Raw genomic sequence first — 15,813 nt, forward strand, 5'->3', positions numbered from 1 at the left:
CAATAAAGTTTACACAATATCATTACAAATTATTACTACACAAATACCATCTGTAATGCACAATTGTCATCAAACAAATTTCTTCATAGTCAATGACAAAACATGGACCATTGTCATCAAAAAAATTTCATCATAGTCCATGACAAAACATGCACAATTGTCATCAAACAAATTTCTTCATAGTCAATGACAAAACATGGACAAACTCTCTGGTAAAGGAATATCAGCCTTTCCATCTATCACCATGGTTTTTCCCTGTGAGATCCATTCATTGTTATCACCATGGTTTTCCCTGTGACATCCATATCCACCTTTCCATCTATCACCATGATTTTTGCCACACCCATTCATTGCTATCAATGGTGAGTGTAGAACATTTTAGAAGTATCAAAGGTGAACAGGTTAACGTTTTGTGGTATTTTGCCATGCAGGCATATTGAATCATACACATTGTCAGCTATGTGCATACAACATTTATTTTGAAATTTTTTTCTGAGTTGCATAGCTAGCTCGGCTATGATTATTGTATTCATATTGGCTGTGTTTTCAATCTAGACATTTAATGGCATCATTTTAACGAGGCTTTGTTTCTTCCAATATCACAATAGCAATGTTACCTCAATGTAAATCAAGGATATCCGAATCTCCAAGTACCATCTTAAAATTAACTCTGCATACAGCAGTGTGTGAAACTTCTTGTTGTTATTAATCCACTTTATATATGGTAATAATTCTTTAATTTTCATGTACATTCAATTAATAACAAATTTGTAGTACACAGAGACTCAATTTCCATTTTCAACATACTTTTTAAAGAAATCCAACTATTTACAGCATGTAAAGGGAAGAATTACAAGTTTGCAAGCCACTTTCTCGTGTAATCTTTTTCCCTTATTTTGTGTCACAAGCAGATATATCAATTTCCAAACTAATTTCCCTTTTTTGTTTCTGTATTTCATGCATTGATTGTTGCAGAAAATGGATACTTTTGCAGAGGTAATTATCATATTTTGACTCTCTAGCTTGCTGGAAATTATTGTGTGATTGATTAAGGACATGACATGCTTTAATGTATAATATTATGGGTACAACGTGATTCATGTACAAGTTTACTACAATAATATAATTACATTACTATGTTGCTATAATGGCTCAAGGTAGTGAGATTAAACATTTTTTAAAAAGTCATGAGATACTTGTGCTTGAATAATGCGTATGACTAAGATGACAAGTTCCATAAACCAATCATTTATGATGAATTGGAAGTAGTGTAGTGAATTTTGCAGCATATTTGAGTAGCACATTTATGTAGCCTACCACCACAGTGCAGAATGTTGTCGTCATCTAAGATAAGCAAAAGTTATTCAATTTGTAAAATAAAATTATTTTGTACCCTACTGAAACTGATTACCGTTTATATGATGCAGAAAAACAACCCAGTAACCAATCAGTAGTTAGCTTGCACTGACAGGTTTCAATCATTTAATTATCTTTTGTTTTGAACGTTTACTGTTCAACATTCATCAAACTTAAAGGTCTGGTGAAATGATCCCGTTCTTGTGACTGAATATCTTCCAGGAGGGCAATATTATTACACTCACAACAGAATTGCAACCTAAAAGTACGCACGAGTGTTAATTTTTTAGCTCCCATATATGCATATGTATATATGCAAATGGGAAGTATTCTTATAAGGTGGCAAAATGGCGTCTGTGTGTATGTACATGTATGTATGTATGTTTGTATGTCTGTTAGTCCGTCCAGATTAAAAACTCCTAAACCGCAAGGGCTCCTGTCTTAGTATTTGGTGAACAGGTGCACCTGGAGGTGGAGATGTGAATTTGTTCAAATGAACATGTCAGTGCCAAAAATATGCAAATGAGGGCGAAAAAGGAAAAATCCTTTAAATGGCCAAAACTCAGTAAGCATTGGTCAGATTGGGTTGAAACTTAATATGCAGATTTCTTTAGGTATTCTAAATTATGTGTGCACAAATTGGGGTGAAATATGCATGTTTGTATTTTTAGGGTATTTTTTCTGTTTTTAGTCAAAAATCTTGTTCTCAGAAATCGCTCGTGTGATCACTTTGAAAGTTGGTATTCATTTTCCTGGGGATGACCTCAGTCAAGTTTGCACAAATTGTATTGATATTATCATATTTGTAATTTTGGGGCAATTCTCCCAATATTTGGTCAAAAACTTTTTTATCAAAAACTGCTGATCTGATAGCTTTGATATTTGGGATACAGGTATCTAAGATTTATCTTGATATAATGAATTGAAGATATGTTGAAACTGGCAATTTTTTTTAATTTTGGGGCAATTTTTGCCATTTTGGTCAAAAAAAATTTTCTCCTAAAACTACTGATCTGGTAGCTTTGATATTTAGTGTACAGGTTCCTAGGGTTCAAGTTATGTTCATAAGATATATTGAAATTAGGATGAAATCTGCAATTTTGTATGGGGCAATTTTTTTCTCATTTTTGGTCAAAAAATTTGTTCCTCAAAATTTACCAATCTGATCGCTTTGATATTTAGTAAACAGGTTCTTAGGGTTTATGTCAATATGATATATTAAAATTAGGTTGAAATATAGAATTTTGAATTTTGGGGGCAATTTTTGCCAATTTTGGTCAAAAATTTGTTTCTCAAAAACCACTTGTCTAATAGCTTTGATGTTTAGTAGACATGTTCTCACAAATGATGTTAATTAAATATGCCCAAATTATGATAAAATCTTTAATTACCATAGGTATTTTTGCAGCTCTTTTTGCCATTTTGGTCAGGCTGACCTTAAGTGGACTTGCAAAGATTCCTCCTTCATCAACTCATGTATCATAAAACGTATTCTCTACATAACATAAACCAAGCTCTATCAACTGCTAGGTTGCCTTTTTTAAAGTTTCAGAGAAATATCTAAAATTTTGTGTTTTGGTAAAGTTCAAGTTGTAGCCCCCATAAAATGAAAAATCACGAAAAGTTTGCTGTGTGCTTGTAAAAGATAACATATTTGTCAATTCATAAACTGCCTTGCAGATTGATTGTCTTAAAAATTATCACAGAAGTAGAAAAGGAAAAGAAACTAATCAAATTGCTGTAACATATTCAGCCTCAGTGCCTGTATAGGCCTATACTTAACTTTTTTATTATTACATTCAGCTGTTTGTTATATCTTTATTACTATCCATGGGCCAAGGTACACTTGTCGAGGGCCAATGTCATCACTCTGCGCCAGTCTGTGTATGTCAGTCTGTCTGTCTGCGAACAGTGACATTGGCACTATTTTTTTTATATTTTTATGCGTGGTTTTATCGGGTCATTTTGTGACACCAAGGTCACGCCCACAGCGGGAGTCTTATTGGCCAACTGTGACGTCACAGTGGTGTTCATTTACATTGAATAACAGTCCCATGCCGCCTTATCTCTGCCCGGTATCCGCTAACAAAACAAAGTTTAAAGTCTCTTGTGCGATCAGTGCAACCCACCTGTGTTCACGCTGCCCATTCACCACGTTCGCCAATGCCAATTGAAATCCGAAGTAGCGAAAAACAATCAATCCTAATTCGCCACAGTGGCGAAACTGTTTTGTCAAAAATATATGGCAAAATAAAGACAAAACATGGGGTTTTTTTTGTCTTTTGTTGATCTACACTTCTCTCTCGGCGATTCGCAAAAAAATGTGTTTACTTCCTTATTATTGCGTTCTATCCGTCTTTCGCATTTGCAATCAAGCCCTCGCGATAAATTTGACGTCATTTTGTCTAGTGTACAGCAGGCATAGGAACGCTCGCTAGCGAGAATTGAAACTTTTGCTATACATAGCAGACATACGCATTTTAATGACGGCCACAACGTTCGGTGTTGCAGTTGATTTGCATTGCGGTCCAGATGTTCCATGTTGTACATTTTAATTGCGGTCTTAAACGTTCCATGTTGCAGTCGATTTTCATGGCGGGCTGCATGGGCCAGTATTCCCCGTTGTTGTTCATTTTAATTGCCGCCGTCCCAATGACGCGTTCCGTGTTGCTGTCGAATTGTATTATGGAGGTAGAAATCTACCTTGATGATTTGTATCACGATCTCTACCTTCCGTGTTGTTGTTCATTTTAATGGTAGTCCCAACCACCGTGTCCCAACATTCAGTGTTGCTGTTCATGCAGCTGATTTGCATCGCGGTCCCAACCTTCAACGTTATAGTGCATTTTAATCACGGTTTTACGTTTTATGTACTGTCGATTTGCATCGCGATCCAGAATCATGTTATTTTCAGTGTTAAAGTAAAGACAAGTGGATACAGGGTTGATGTGTTGATAATTTATTCTTGTGCATGCAACCGACAACGTCTTCCCATAGTGAAGGAGGGCACTGTACTTATCATGTAAGCGGAAACCCTAGAAGTTACCCCCCTGGGGAGCTTACGGAGGTGTGAAATAGTTACTTCCCGTTATGAGATACGGCATCGGGCAAACTTCGGAAAGCCAAAAAAGTCGACTGGAGAGGCTTAGGGGACACGTCCACATTGCTTTTTTCTTTTGCCAATTTCATGCGTGCTAAAGGAAATCAGAAATGAACATAACTGTTTTATAGACCATCAACTGTATTTCTGTGATTTTGCAACATGGGTGTTTCACCAGACGTTTAATAAATTAAACATTTCTCGAAAAACCATTTTTTAGACTGATTAGTTTTTTGTCAACATGTGATGGTAACCTCAAGAACTACTGTCCTGCTTTTTAAAATCTTTTAGTTTATGAACTAAAATGTTGGTTTTTGTTATCTCCATTGATATCAGTTCCTTTAGCTTAATCATTCATAACAGTTCAGTCCTGTCTCATTAAACTAGAGCTTCTCTTTCAATAATACACTGCTGCTACAGGAAAAAGTAAACTTATTTCAGCATTTGTCAAATTGAATGTAATTAAGTGCATCCAGGTTTTCTGTTATAGTCATGGACACTTGCAATACATGTAGAGTGGCAATGTTCAGCATTTATACCAATATTAAATCAAGTACACATCTCTTCATCATAGCCTCTTGCTCCAAGTGGTGCTGCACCAAACAAAGCGTATCTTCGTATTATCAAAGAAACAGAACTTAAGAAAGGTGGAATTCTAGGATCAGATGCCTTTGGGACCGTCTACAAGGTTGGCAAGATTCTTTACAAATATCCTGTTAACAGTGCAATTATCACATTTTTAGAGCTTTCAGAAACTATTGATTAGAGTAGCTTTAATAACTACAAGAACAAATCATATTCTCTTCAAATCTATATCTCTGCTGTATAGTTATTAAAATATTAATTTGAGTGGATCGATTAAATAGATTACAGAAGTTAATGCTATGAGTGAAATTATTCCCATAGAAACATTATTGCACAGATATGTTAGAAATAAAATTCTCATGCAATGTGACAGTCATATAACAAAGTACAAAAATATCTCACAGAGCCTCTTTCCACCATCAGGGTATATGGTTACCAGAAGGTGATGATGTCCGTATTCCTGTGGCAATCAAGGTTATGAGAGAAGGAATATCAACAAAGGCAAACCAAGAATTGTTAGAGGTAGGTCCAGACTTTGTAGTCAAATCTCACACACAGAGACACACTTTCAAACCAAGAATTGTTTATATAGAGGTAAGTCCAGACTTTGTAGTCAGTGACACACACACTCTCAGATAAATGTATACATATCTGTATGTGATATAGATTTCTACAGATGCCTATATGATGACTGAATCTGCTCTTTTGAAAAACAGGGCAGAGTAATTTTGGCACACAGGTACAATTGAGGTACAGCCTAGCACATTCCGTGGGTTTGCATTTGTGCATGTATGTGAATCTAATTTGTGCATGACTTGTGTGTTAATTAGTTCCAGAGACCAGCTGTTTAGTTTTTGCTCACTTTTTAGTCTCCGGCGGGGACTTATAGATTGGGTCTCGTCTGTGTGTGCGTCCGTCCGTCCGTCCGTCCGTCATCAACAGTTTCTCAGACACTGCTGAACCAATTTTCGTTCAAACTTGGCACAAAGGCATAGCACTATGACCTACAGATGCACATCAATTTATTTTGTGATACAATCTAATATGGCCGCCAGACGGCCATTTTATTACAATTTTTTCATGTACGGAGCCATAACACAGACATGTTTCAACCGATTTTATTCAAAGTTGGTACAAGGACAATGACCAATGTCATACATATGCACATTGATTTGTTTTGTGATACGATCCAATATGGCCGCCAGACGGCCATTTTGTTTCGATTTTTTCATGTACAGAGCCATAACTCAGGCATATCTCAACCGATTTTATTCAAAGTTGGTACAAGGACATTGACATATGTCATATATATGCATGTCGATTTGTTTTGTGATACAATCCAATCTGGCCACCAGGCGGCCATTTTATTACGGTTTTTTCCATGTACAGCGCCACAGCGCCAAGACGCCCTCCTTGACTGGTTTAGTAGCTACCTAACTAATAGATCCCAGGTAGTTAATGTTAAAGGGTGTAGATCAGACCCTGTCTTAGTTAAGTCCGGGGTTCCGCAGGGGTCACAACTGGGACCACTGTGTTTCATTCCTTATTAAATGATATATTGGTAATTTTAAATGTGGCTCCTTAGGCTTTGCAGACGATCTGAAGTTGTTTAAGATTATACGTAGTGTGAATGACTGTTCAATGTTACAAGAAGATATCAATTACTTGTCCACATGGTCTGAGAAATGGAAAATGCACCTTAATTATGACAAATGTGTAGTACTTCGTCTTTCATTGAAAAGATTGCCAATTGAGAGGGATTATAATATTGATGCTCACAACTTGAAGACTGTTTATAGTTACAGTGACCTAGGCGTGACACTAGACACAAAGTTAACTTTTTCAACTCACGTTGTTTCAATTGTCACTGATGCTCGAAGACTACTTGGCATGCTAAAAAGGTTTGGCAAACGGTTGTCAGTGGATGCATTGCTCGTGGTTTACAAAACATTCATTAGAACTAAACTCGAGTATGCATCAGTTGTTTGGAATAGTATTGACAAAGTGTACTCAGACAAACTGGAAGCTGTACAGCGTAACTTTGTTAAATATTTGTGTTATCTTGTAAATGTAAGGTTTGATGATTATTCATATGATGATATGTGTGTTATGTTTAATTTACCAATGCTGTCTAAACGGCGCACTTATTTTGACCTTGTTTTTCTTCACAAATCAATTAATGCCCTTCTTGATTGCAACCAATTTTTAATTTACACATTCCTGGGCGATCAACTAGACAGAAACGGACATTTCATGAACCTGGTGGTAGAGTTAAATTTACTAGCAATTCACTTTTTAATCGCATTCCAAAGCTATATAATAGTTTTATCAATGTCTACCAATTTTAACATTCCTGTTTCGAGTTTTAAAAGAAAAGCTAAAAGCATTTGCTTTTGAATTTTTACTTTGTCCTTGTTGTGCATGTCATTTGTTTTAACTTGCTTTCTTGTCCTGTAACATCATGTTGTTTGTATTTTTTACTAAAATCCTCCTGTAAGTGCGGATGTATATGGTTTTTAACTGTATCATATCTGTGTTGGAGTTCGAAATAAATAAATAAATAAATAAATAACTCAGACATGTTTAAACCGATTTTATTCAAAGTTGGTACAAGGACATTGACCAATATCATAGATATGCACGTCAATTTTTTTGTGATATGATCCAATATGGCTGCTGTGCAGCCATTTTGTTATGATTTTTTCGTGTACAGAGCCATAATTCAGGCATATCTCAACTGATTTTATTCAAAGTTGGTACAAGGACATTGACCTATGTCATACATATGCACATCGATTTGTTTTGTGATACGATCCAATATGGCCGCCTTGTGGCCATTTTTTTTACGATTTTCCATGTCCTGAACCATAACTCAGACATGTATCAAGCAAATTTATTCAAAGTTGGTACAAGGACATTGACTTATAGTATACATATGTACTTCGATATAAATATGTACTTTGATTTGTTTCTCGATATGGTCCGATATGGCCACATGGTGGCAATTTTATTATGGTTTTTTTTTTCATGTCGAGAACCAATACTCTGGCAAGTCTCAACTGATTTTATTCAAAGTTCGTACCTGGACATTGACTTATGTCATACATATACATGTTGATTTTTTAAACAGTAAGATCAAATATCGCTGTGTGGCGGCGATTTTGTTACAATTTTCTCATGTACTGAGCCATAACTCAGACATATTTCCATCCGTATCATTCAAAGTTGGTACAAGGACATAGACATATTTCATACATGCTCGTCAATTTGTTTCACGTCATGTAGCAGTATCATGTCAATTACTGAAGTTTCATAATTAGGTTGATGTGTCAAGAAATACTGCATCAAATTTCATGAAACTTTGTACAGATGTTAAGCTCACATTGCTTTAACAGTGAAAAAGACATTTATCACTGTCATTGTAATTAAATTGTAATTGCATATGTAATGAACTTTCCTAATTAGAGTGATATATCCACAAATACAACGTCAAATTTGATGAAACTTGATACAGATGTTGATCTCATAGTGTTGTAAATATTGCATTAAACTTTATGAAATATGGTACCGGTGATATTCTATTAGTGTTAGGATAGTATGAAAAAATGTTTTGCAACATCCTGTCAACTAATTCCCAGTTGACTCATGTAATGACCTGTAGGATAGTGGCCTACATTAGTTTTGTTTTCATCACCATGGAACTCATTCTTGGCCATTGAGTGCCATCTGTATCAAAGTATTTTTATCACAGGACCTGTAATCAAAGTACCCATTAGCAAGCAGGGACTGTGTCATCAACGATGACTTGTCTTCTTTCTTTCTTTCTTTCTTTCTTTCTCTCGTATTACTACCATAGAACATGCTATATACAAATTTTACCTTCATTACCCAGAATGCATTTGGACACGCTTATGACATCATCGCTCAGCTCGGATGGGTTTTGCGGGCATTTCTTGTTTGTTTGTTTATTTATTTATTTTTATTTTGCATTGCACTAATATCAAATTGCGTTCAGCTATTAATAATTCTAGCTTTCTTTCGCTTTGTTTTTTGCTGGTTTTTGATTTTTATTTTTCTCTACATATTTGCCGTACATGGCACTATACTGTTACCATATACGCCTTTGGTTTAGACTCACGCTCGTTTTCGCCCCAGTGCTCTTGGGTTGAATGAGATTAACAATGGCGGTGGATAAGAACGCTTCCCTCGCATAGAGAGAGAAAGGTACGCTTTACTTAAGTTTACAAGTGCGGCTGGACACATGGTGTACCTAGGCGAGGTGGGTGTGCTCGGAAACGAAGATCAATGCAAAGTTTGGATTCAAACTCGGCTGTTTCGGCGGAGAAACTGTCCACCATATTTCTGAGGAGCCACCAGCGGTTTTTTCTATATCAGTCTGCAGGGCTGTGCTGGGAGGCCGTTTAACGCCAGTAACACACAGCCCTGCCATGTAGAGCTAGGCATTCATAGTGAGCTGTCTATCACCGCACCGGCATGCGTTGGCTGCACGTAAAAGCAACTCAACTTTCCAAGATCACACGGTCAGTATCTTGTGAAAACAGCGACATAGCAATGAAAATTGTTTTAGTCAGTGGTAAAAACTCTTAACAGATGAAGTGTTAATTGCTTTTAATCAAATGAAAATGCATGTGGTCTCGGTTTTCAAGTTCGACGGACTGGGTCTGATGTCTCCTCTCGTCTGATATACATTTCCGTGCGTTGTTGCCCGTACGTATCTGTTGCATTTTTACCGTACATGTAGGCATTTGTAATCTGTGTACTGTAATTCCCTGTACTGCCTTGACTTTAGTTGTCTTCTGTTGTTGTATAAGCCCTCACTATAGGTACGTGCTTGCTTGTTGAAAATCCCAAGCACTCTTTCATTCTGCACCAATCTTCGTCACACACTGTCTTTTCTTCCGCTGCTCCAGGTCTTTGGAACTTCGCTTTTGCTTGCAAATGCTTTCTAGTTATGTCACCTGTTCTGAGCATAACATATTGTTTGGGAATTATCATTACATTCTTATCGTCTTGGAAATAATAGATGGTTTCTATGGTTACAGGAAGCCTATGTCATGGCAACAGTCCACCATGATCACTTAGTACGGTTGCTATGTGTCTGCATGGCACAAAACATGATGTTGATCACTCAGCTTATGCCACTTGGAGCATTACTCAACTATATACGTGAACACAAGGACAAAGTGAGTTCGCAGCATCTCCTAAATTGGTGTACTCAGATTGCCAAAGGTATGGTGTACCTGGAAGAGCATCGGTTAGTCCATCGTGATCTGGCAGCAAGGAATGTACTGGTGGAAAGCCCTACAAAAGTAAAAATTACTGACTTTGGACTGGCAAAATTCATAGAAATTAATGAAGAGGAATACAAAGCTGACGGTGGAAAGGTGAGTCACGGTTAGAAGTCATTATTCAATGAGGAAAGGCATATATATTGAAGTATTGACTCTGAAGGCAATATTGTGAGATATTCACCTGGAGGGCAAGTATTTAAAATTAGTTTAAATAAAAGTACCATTATTCCCTGTGCAAAGATTTCTTAACTGTTTTATAACCTTTAGAAGGAAAAATATTCATATTTCTTTCATTTGCATTGTTGTGAACATTAATTTTGAATAAATATATAATTTCAAAAATATTTTGAGAGATTTTATCACCAATCTTCTACATGTTTTCAGATGCCAATCAAATGGTTAGCATTGGAGTGTATAACTCACAGAAGGTTTACTCATCAAAGTGATGTTTGGAGTTTTGGAGTCACTGCATGGGAACTCATGACGTTTGGTGGTAGACCTTATGAAGGAGTCAAAGCAAAAGATGTTCGCAACTTAATTGAAATGGGAGAACGTCTTCCACAGCCTGCGATATGCACCATTGATGTTTATATGCTAATGTTGAAATGTAAGTAGCTTGGTAGTCACATCACTGATGTAAAAATCAGATTTAAATTGATACTATCGTTACCAAAATATCTAATGTTTAACTTTTTCAACTTCATTTGCATTGTTTATCTATTTTTCCAATATGGCTGCTAAATATTCAGATTAGGTTTTTAAAATGATCCAGTTATGGCTTCCAGGAACTTTTTTGCAATGTTTTTCACATGATTTTGTTTCAAACTTTGTTCAAAGACAGCGAAGTATACGACATCTCATCATTTTTTCCGCAAACGGTCCAATGTAGCTACTTGGCAGCCATTTTGTTCGGTTTTAGCTCCACTCTTTGTCATACCTATCAGACAATGATAACTTGTCTGATGGGTGGAAAATCCAGTTTTTTTAAACATGTATGTTTATATCCCTGGCCATCTACTTCATCTACTCAAAAATCATATTGTTTTGCTATTTAGCCTTTAGATTCCTAACAGAATGCATTTCCTAAAATAATGCAAAGGAGGTCGAAAAAATGTGAAAATGGTGAAACTCTAGATCTCAGAAACTACCCGTAAGATTGCTCTGATTTTCAATTTGCAGTTACTTCAGCTAAAGTTATGGAAATGTAATCTTTCATAGTACTGTCTTCAATTTTTCATATTTGTTTCAAAACTTTTCTTATTTTTTTAATTACTGTAGTGAAGAACTTTCCACCAAACTGATTTGAAATTTGCTGACTGTTTGTGGAAAAAAACTGAATCAAAATTCAGTAACTTTTTGTTTCTACCTGAACTGATAGCCATTCTATAGGAATGTTATTTCATAGGTTTTTTTCTGTAATACCATTGGTAGGTTGGATGTTGCATGAAGAAAGCAGACCCACTTTTAAAGAGTTGGTTGAAAACTTCAGCAAAATGGCACAGGATCCTCAACGCTTCTTGATGCTAGAGGTAAGATTGTGTCATTTCTTTTAGATACTTTGATTTAATCAGAATTGCTTGAAAGCCTGTAATCGGCCACAGCTGCTCTCAGTTAATACACAAAATTAATATGGACACATAAATTCAATCTTTCAAGAGAGATTTATGAGTCAAGGAAGCAATGGATGAGAACTCTGCCAAAATTTGCTTGATCTCTTTATTTAGAACTTATGTCAGTATCAGTTTACCATTTCTTTGTCATTCGATCATTATTTAGTTATTACCTATATTCCGTTATTTTGTTATTATCCCAGTTTTCAGTATGATATCTTCATTTGAAACTTAGGTTATCATTGGTGATTATTTTGTCATTATTATATCATTTTAACGGGGAGGGGACATTTTCTAGGATAACCTCATGGTTAAGGTAGTTTGCCTTAGAAAGTAAAAGACTATAAACTGTTGCTCAAACTTTCCCTGGAGGAATCTTTCAATCATTCTCTTTCAAAATCAAGAATAAAAATTGGGGGTCACAGTGTAAATTTTGTTACTTTATAGGGAAACAAATTACTTAACATTTACCGATATTTGAAATTCAAATGGCTCTCATCCCTGCGTTAACTCTATGGAGCAAAGTAAATTTTCACATTTTGAAAAATTAAGCTTGTGTAAGGTTTTCTTAAACCAAGAGCTTTAAAATGAACCTCATAGGTGGTATATCAGAAAATAATTGTAAAAGATTGAGAGTCTAAACTTGTGTTCCCGAGGCGTCTTCTACCTTAATAGACTTGGGGGAAGGTGGTTGATGTTTACATAAAGTTAGCACATGTGTGTACAGTTGATTCCATACAATATGGTAATGCAACGCATTGACTAAACATCCATCTTATAAGAAATTTACTTCAAAAATGCTCGAAAAGAAATTTAAAAACTTATGTTGTTGTTTCATTGCTGTAGCTGCTTGTGCAAACTCTTCATTTGTGAGTTCATTGAGCTTCGCCTGACTCAATTTTAACAATGAAAATTAACCTCAAGCTGTAGATCTGTTCAGCATCATGACGCGTTGAGCTCTGAAGCAGCAGTTCTAATATGTGCGAGCTTTCAAATGTTATGCAGGTCAGATTCCAGCTGAGCATATATAATGGAATCAACCCTTTTTTCCCCACCAAAATTATAGTGTGCAACATTTTACCTATTTTGTGAAATTTTGTGTAATTTTTTTGACAATTTTGGAGCAAATGAACATTACATTTTATGGGCTTCAAATTTTTATCAAAATTTTTGGAAAATTTAGAAAAAAGTTGACTGGTGTATATTTTGATGTAGGCAACAAAAAGTGATTTTGGTGCTCAAAGGGTTAAAGTCGGCCATTTTTCATGAATTTTATTTGATGCCAAATACTTCTTATATTGTTTGACATGTTGAACGATATTGAATGAATTGGTGACCATGCATATATTCCACCCTGGTTTCAGACAAATCAAATGAAACCATGGCGAAAATGAAATATTGGTCATGACCATTAATTTTCATTTTCACGGTGGTTCCATGTATCATGTCTAAAACCAGGGTCAAATATGTGCATGGTCACCAATTCATTCAGTATCTTTCAACATGTCAAACAATGTCAGAAGTATCTTGCATCAAACAACTTCATGAAGAATAGTTGCTTTGTCCCTTGAATAAGTCAAATGAGGTATTTGCTGAAGTCTTCGGTCATTTGCATAAGGTGTCAACCCTTGAACCCTGACCCCTGGTGACATGTGACATCATGCAGGAGAAATACATCCATACAGGGTGCCAATGGCTACCAATGAAAATAAAGTAGAAGAAAGTATAACGAAGCTTTACATCACTTTCCAACAGAGTGAATGTGAAGAACCATTGCCCAGCCCATCAAAGGAAGAATATTACGGCAATTTAGTTCCTGATGAGGAGTCAGAATTACTGATGGATGCTGATGATTATCTTCAGCCTGTCACAACCCTGAGTGATGGCACTGATGGTACATGTAGTGGTAGCGGTATTCCACATAACTACAATGGAGCCAGTAATAGTGCTGGTCTTCCACACATATATAGTGATGTTCCCAGCCCTGAGGTAAGTAGACATACAGACATAGCCACTCACTTCAGTCAGAATTAAAAGTTCAAGCAACACTATCAATTTTTTAGCTTTTCTTCTTTTATTACAATGCAATCAAGGTAAAGCAAATTTCAAAATGTTTCAGCTGTATTTAGGCATATCATAGGATGGCTATTACAGAAAATAACGCAATCTCTAAAGATGAAACATTGTTTCTGTATTTAAATGTGTATTGATAATCATGTTTTAAAAGTAGAGTAAATTTCAAAATGTTTCAGCTGTATTAAGGCATATCATTATTATACTAAGAATGGCAATGAATTACTAGACCGACAACAGTGCAATCTCTCAAAGATGAAATGTTTTGTTTCTGCGTTTAAATTTGTAATGATCATCAATGCGTCTCGACTCCCATAATATTATTAAGCAAAGTGCAAGGTATGCTGTTGCTCTTATAATGCAATAATTTGTGTGCATCTCAACCAAATGTGCTGCTTCAGAGATGTCTTTCATCATCGATCCCAACTTATTTTCACCAGGAGGTGGTTATAGACCCACACTTTATCTTTGTATCAAAATTCGGTCTTCGGTCTTTGAAACAAAGTGGACTGTTTCGGTTTTTCTTGAGGGTCTATGGTTTAGACAGCTAGGTTCAAATGCACTTACTGGGCAATTTTCAAAAATGTTGATTTAGGGGCCCGTTTTTGCACTGCTAACAGTGTAGGGGGCCGTTTAACCACCACTATCAGTGCTAAAACAGTAGTTTAGCACCGGTAGAATGAGGTCTTGTCCAATGAGAATGGCGCATGGTAGCATGATATAATATAATATGTTCACCCTTCCTTTCACAGGTTTAGTAATCATGGAATTTCAAATCAGGTTAGTAGCTTTATGTTACTTTCTCTTCTTCACAAGAGCACATAACTGAGAACAGGGATGCACAATTATTGGCATGCAGAGTTATAACTAGAGAGATGGTATTTTCTTAAAGTGTATGATCTCATTTCATTGCATATAATATGGCAGAACCCCATGGTTAGAGACAGTGCATGTGCCCAAAGGGCTTAATTGTGGTGTATTGTACGGCTGTCCCTCCTTGAACATCCAGCAAGTGCACGGGACAGATGCCAGATTACACCGGAAATTAAGTCCCAGTGCAAATATCCAGAGTACGGCTCGCTTGCCATCTCGCCATGGGTTCATTATTATTTACAACTTAAAACATGCAAAAACGATGCCTGAAATGCTGTGTTTGTCTGAAATTTGGCCATATGATGTATCTCAAGTTCTCATTTTTGTAATCCGGTTTCAGCACCGATGACATTGAATTCTCATTGGCTAATTGCATCACACACATACACACACACGGACACACACATACACACACCTGGTGACTGATTTTGTAAAGTTATTTACATGTTTACAGGTCAAATCAAGGTTTGTGTATTTGCGAAACAAGTCTCCCTCAAGCATTTTGCTGCAATGAAGGCGTGAGAACAGAGCAAATAGTTCCTCTTTTGTAATTTACAGGGTCAATGCTAAAATGTTTTATAAATATATTAGAAATATCAGTAACAAAGAAACACAGGTGAACTATTATCATTTCATGAAGGAGCTGGAGCCAGTGAGAGCTGGTAATCACATGGGAAAGAAATATGAGATAACACTGCGGTCACTGTCTGAATGTATCAAAACTTTCAGAAATGAAATTTTCTGTCTTTAGATTAATCTTTGTCCTAGATATCGTTTTAAAATCCTCCGTGCTTATAAAGATGGTTCTTGAATTCTCTTGTTTAGTAGTACAGCTTGCAGATGATCAGTTTGCATGTAAGATACTGGTTGTTTAAAAACAAAAGTAGTCTTGGTTACGAGTGCT

At 36.1% G+C, this 15,813-nt stretch overlaps 1 protein-coding gene across 1 annotated transcript in view; it reads left to right on the forward strand.

Annotated features, from left to right (window-relative positions):
* The window catches only part of LOC139143241 (receptor tyrosine-protein kinase erbB-4-like), a 30,306-nt gene that overhangs the window by 13,254 nt on the left and 1,239 nt on the right, over positions 1-15,813 (forward strand). Inside the window, exons 9-16 of the mRNA XM_070713385.1 lie at positions 976-996; positions 5,031-5,144; positions 5,465-5,563; positions 10,105-10,446; positions 10,738-10,960; positions 11,785-11,882; positions 13,719-13,952; positions 14,789-14,816. Of these exons, the coding sequence (XP_070569486.1) occupies positions 976-996; positions 5,031-5,144; positions 5,465-5,563; positions 10,105-10,446; positions 10,738-10,960; positions 11,785-11,882; positions 13,719-13,952; positions 14,789-14,794 (1,137 nt within the window). The 3' untranslated portion in view covers positions 14,795-14,816. The remainder of the gene's footprint in view (positions 1-975; positions 997-5,030; positions 5,145-5,464; positions 5,564-10,104; positions 10,447-10,737; positions 10,961-11,784; positions 11,883-13,718; positions 13,953-14,788; positions 14,817-15,813) is intronic.

Source organism: Ptychodera flava, chromosome 11 (genome assembly GCF_041260155.1).
Source record: "Ptychodera flava strain L36383 chromosome 11, AS_Pfla_20210202, whole genome shotgun sequence".
In the NCBI taxonomy this organism is placed as follows: Eukaryota; Metazoa; Hemichordata; class Enteropneusta; family Ptychoderidae; genus Ptychodera; species Ptychodera flava.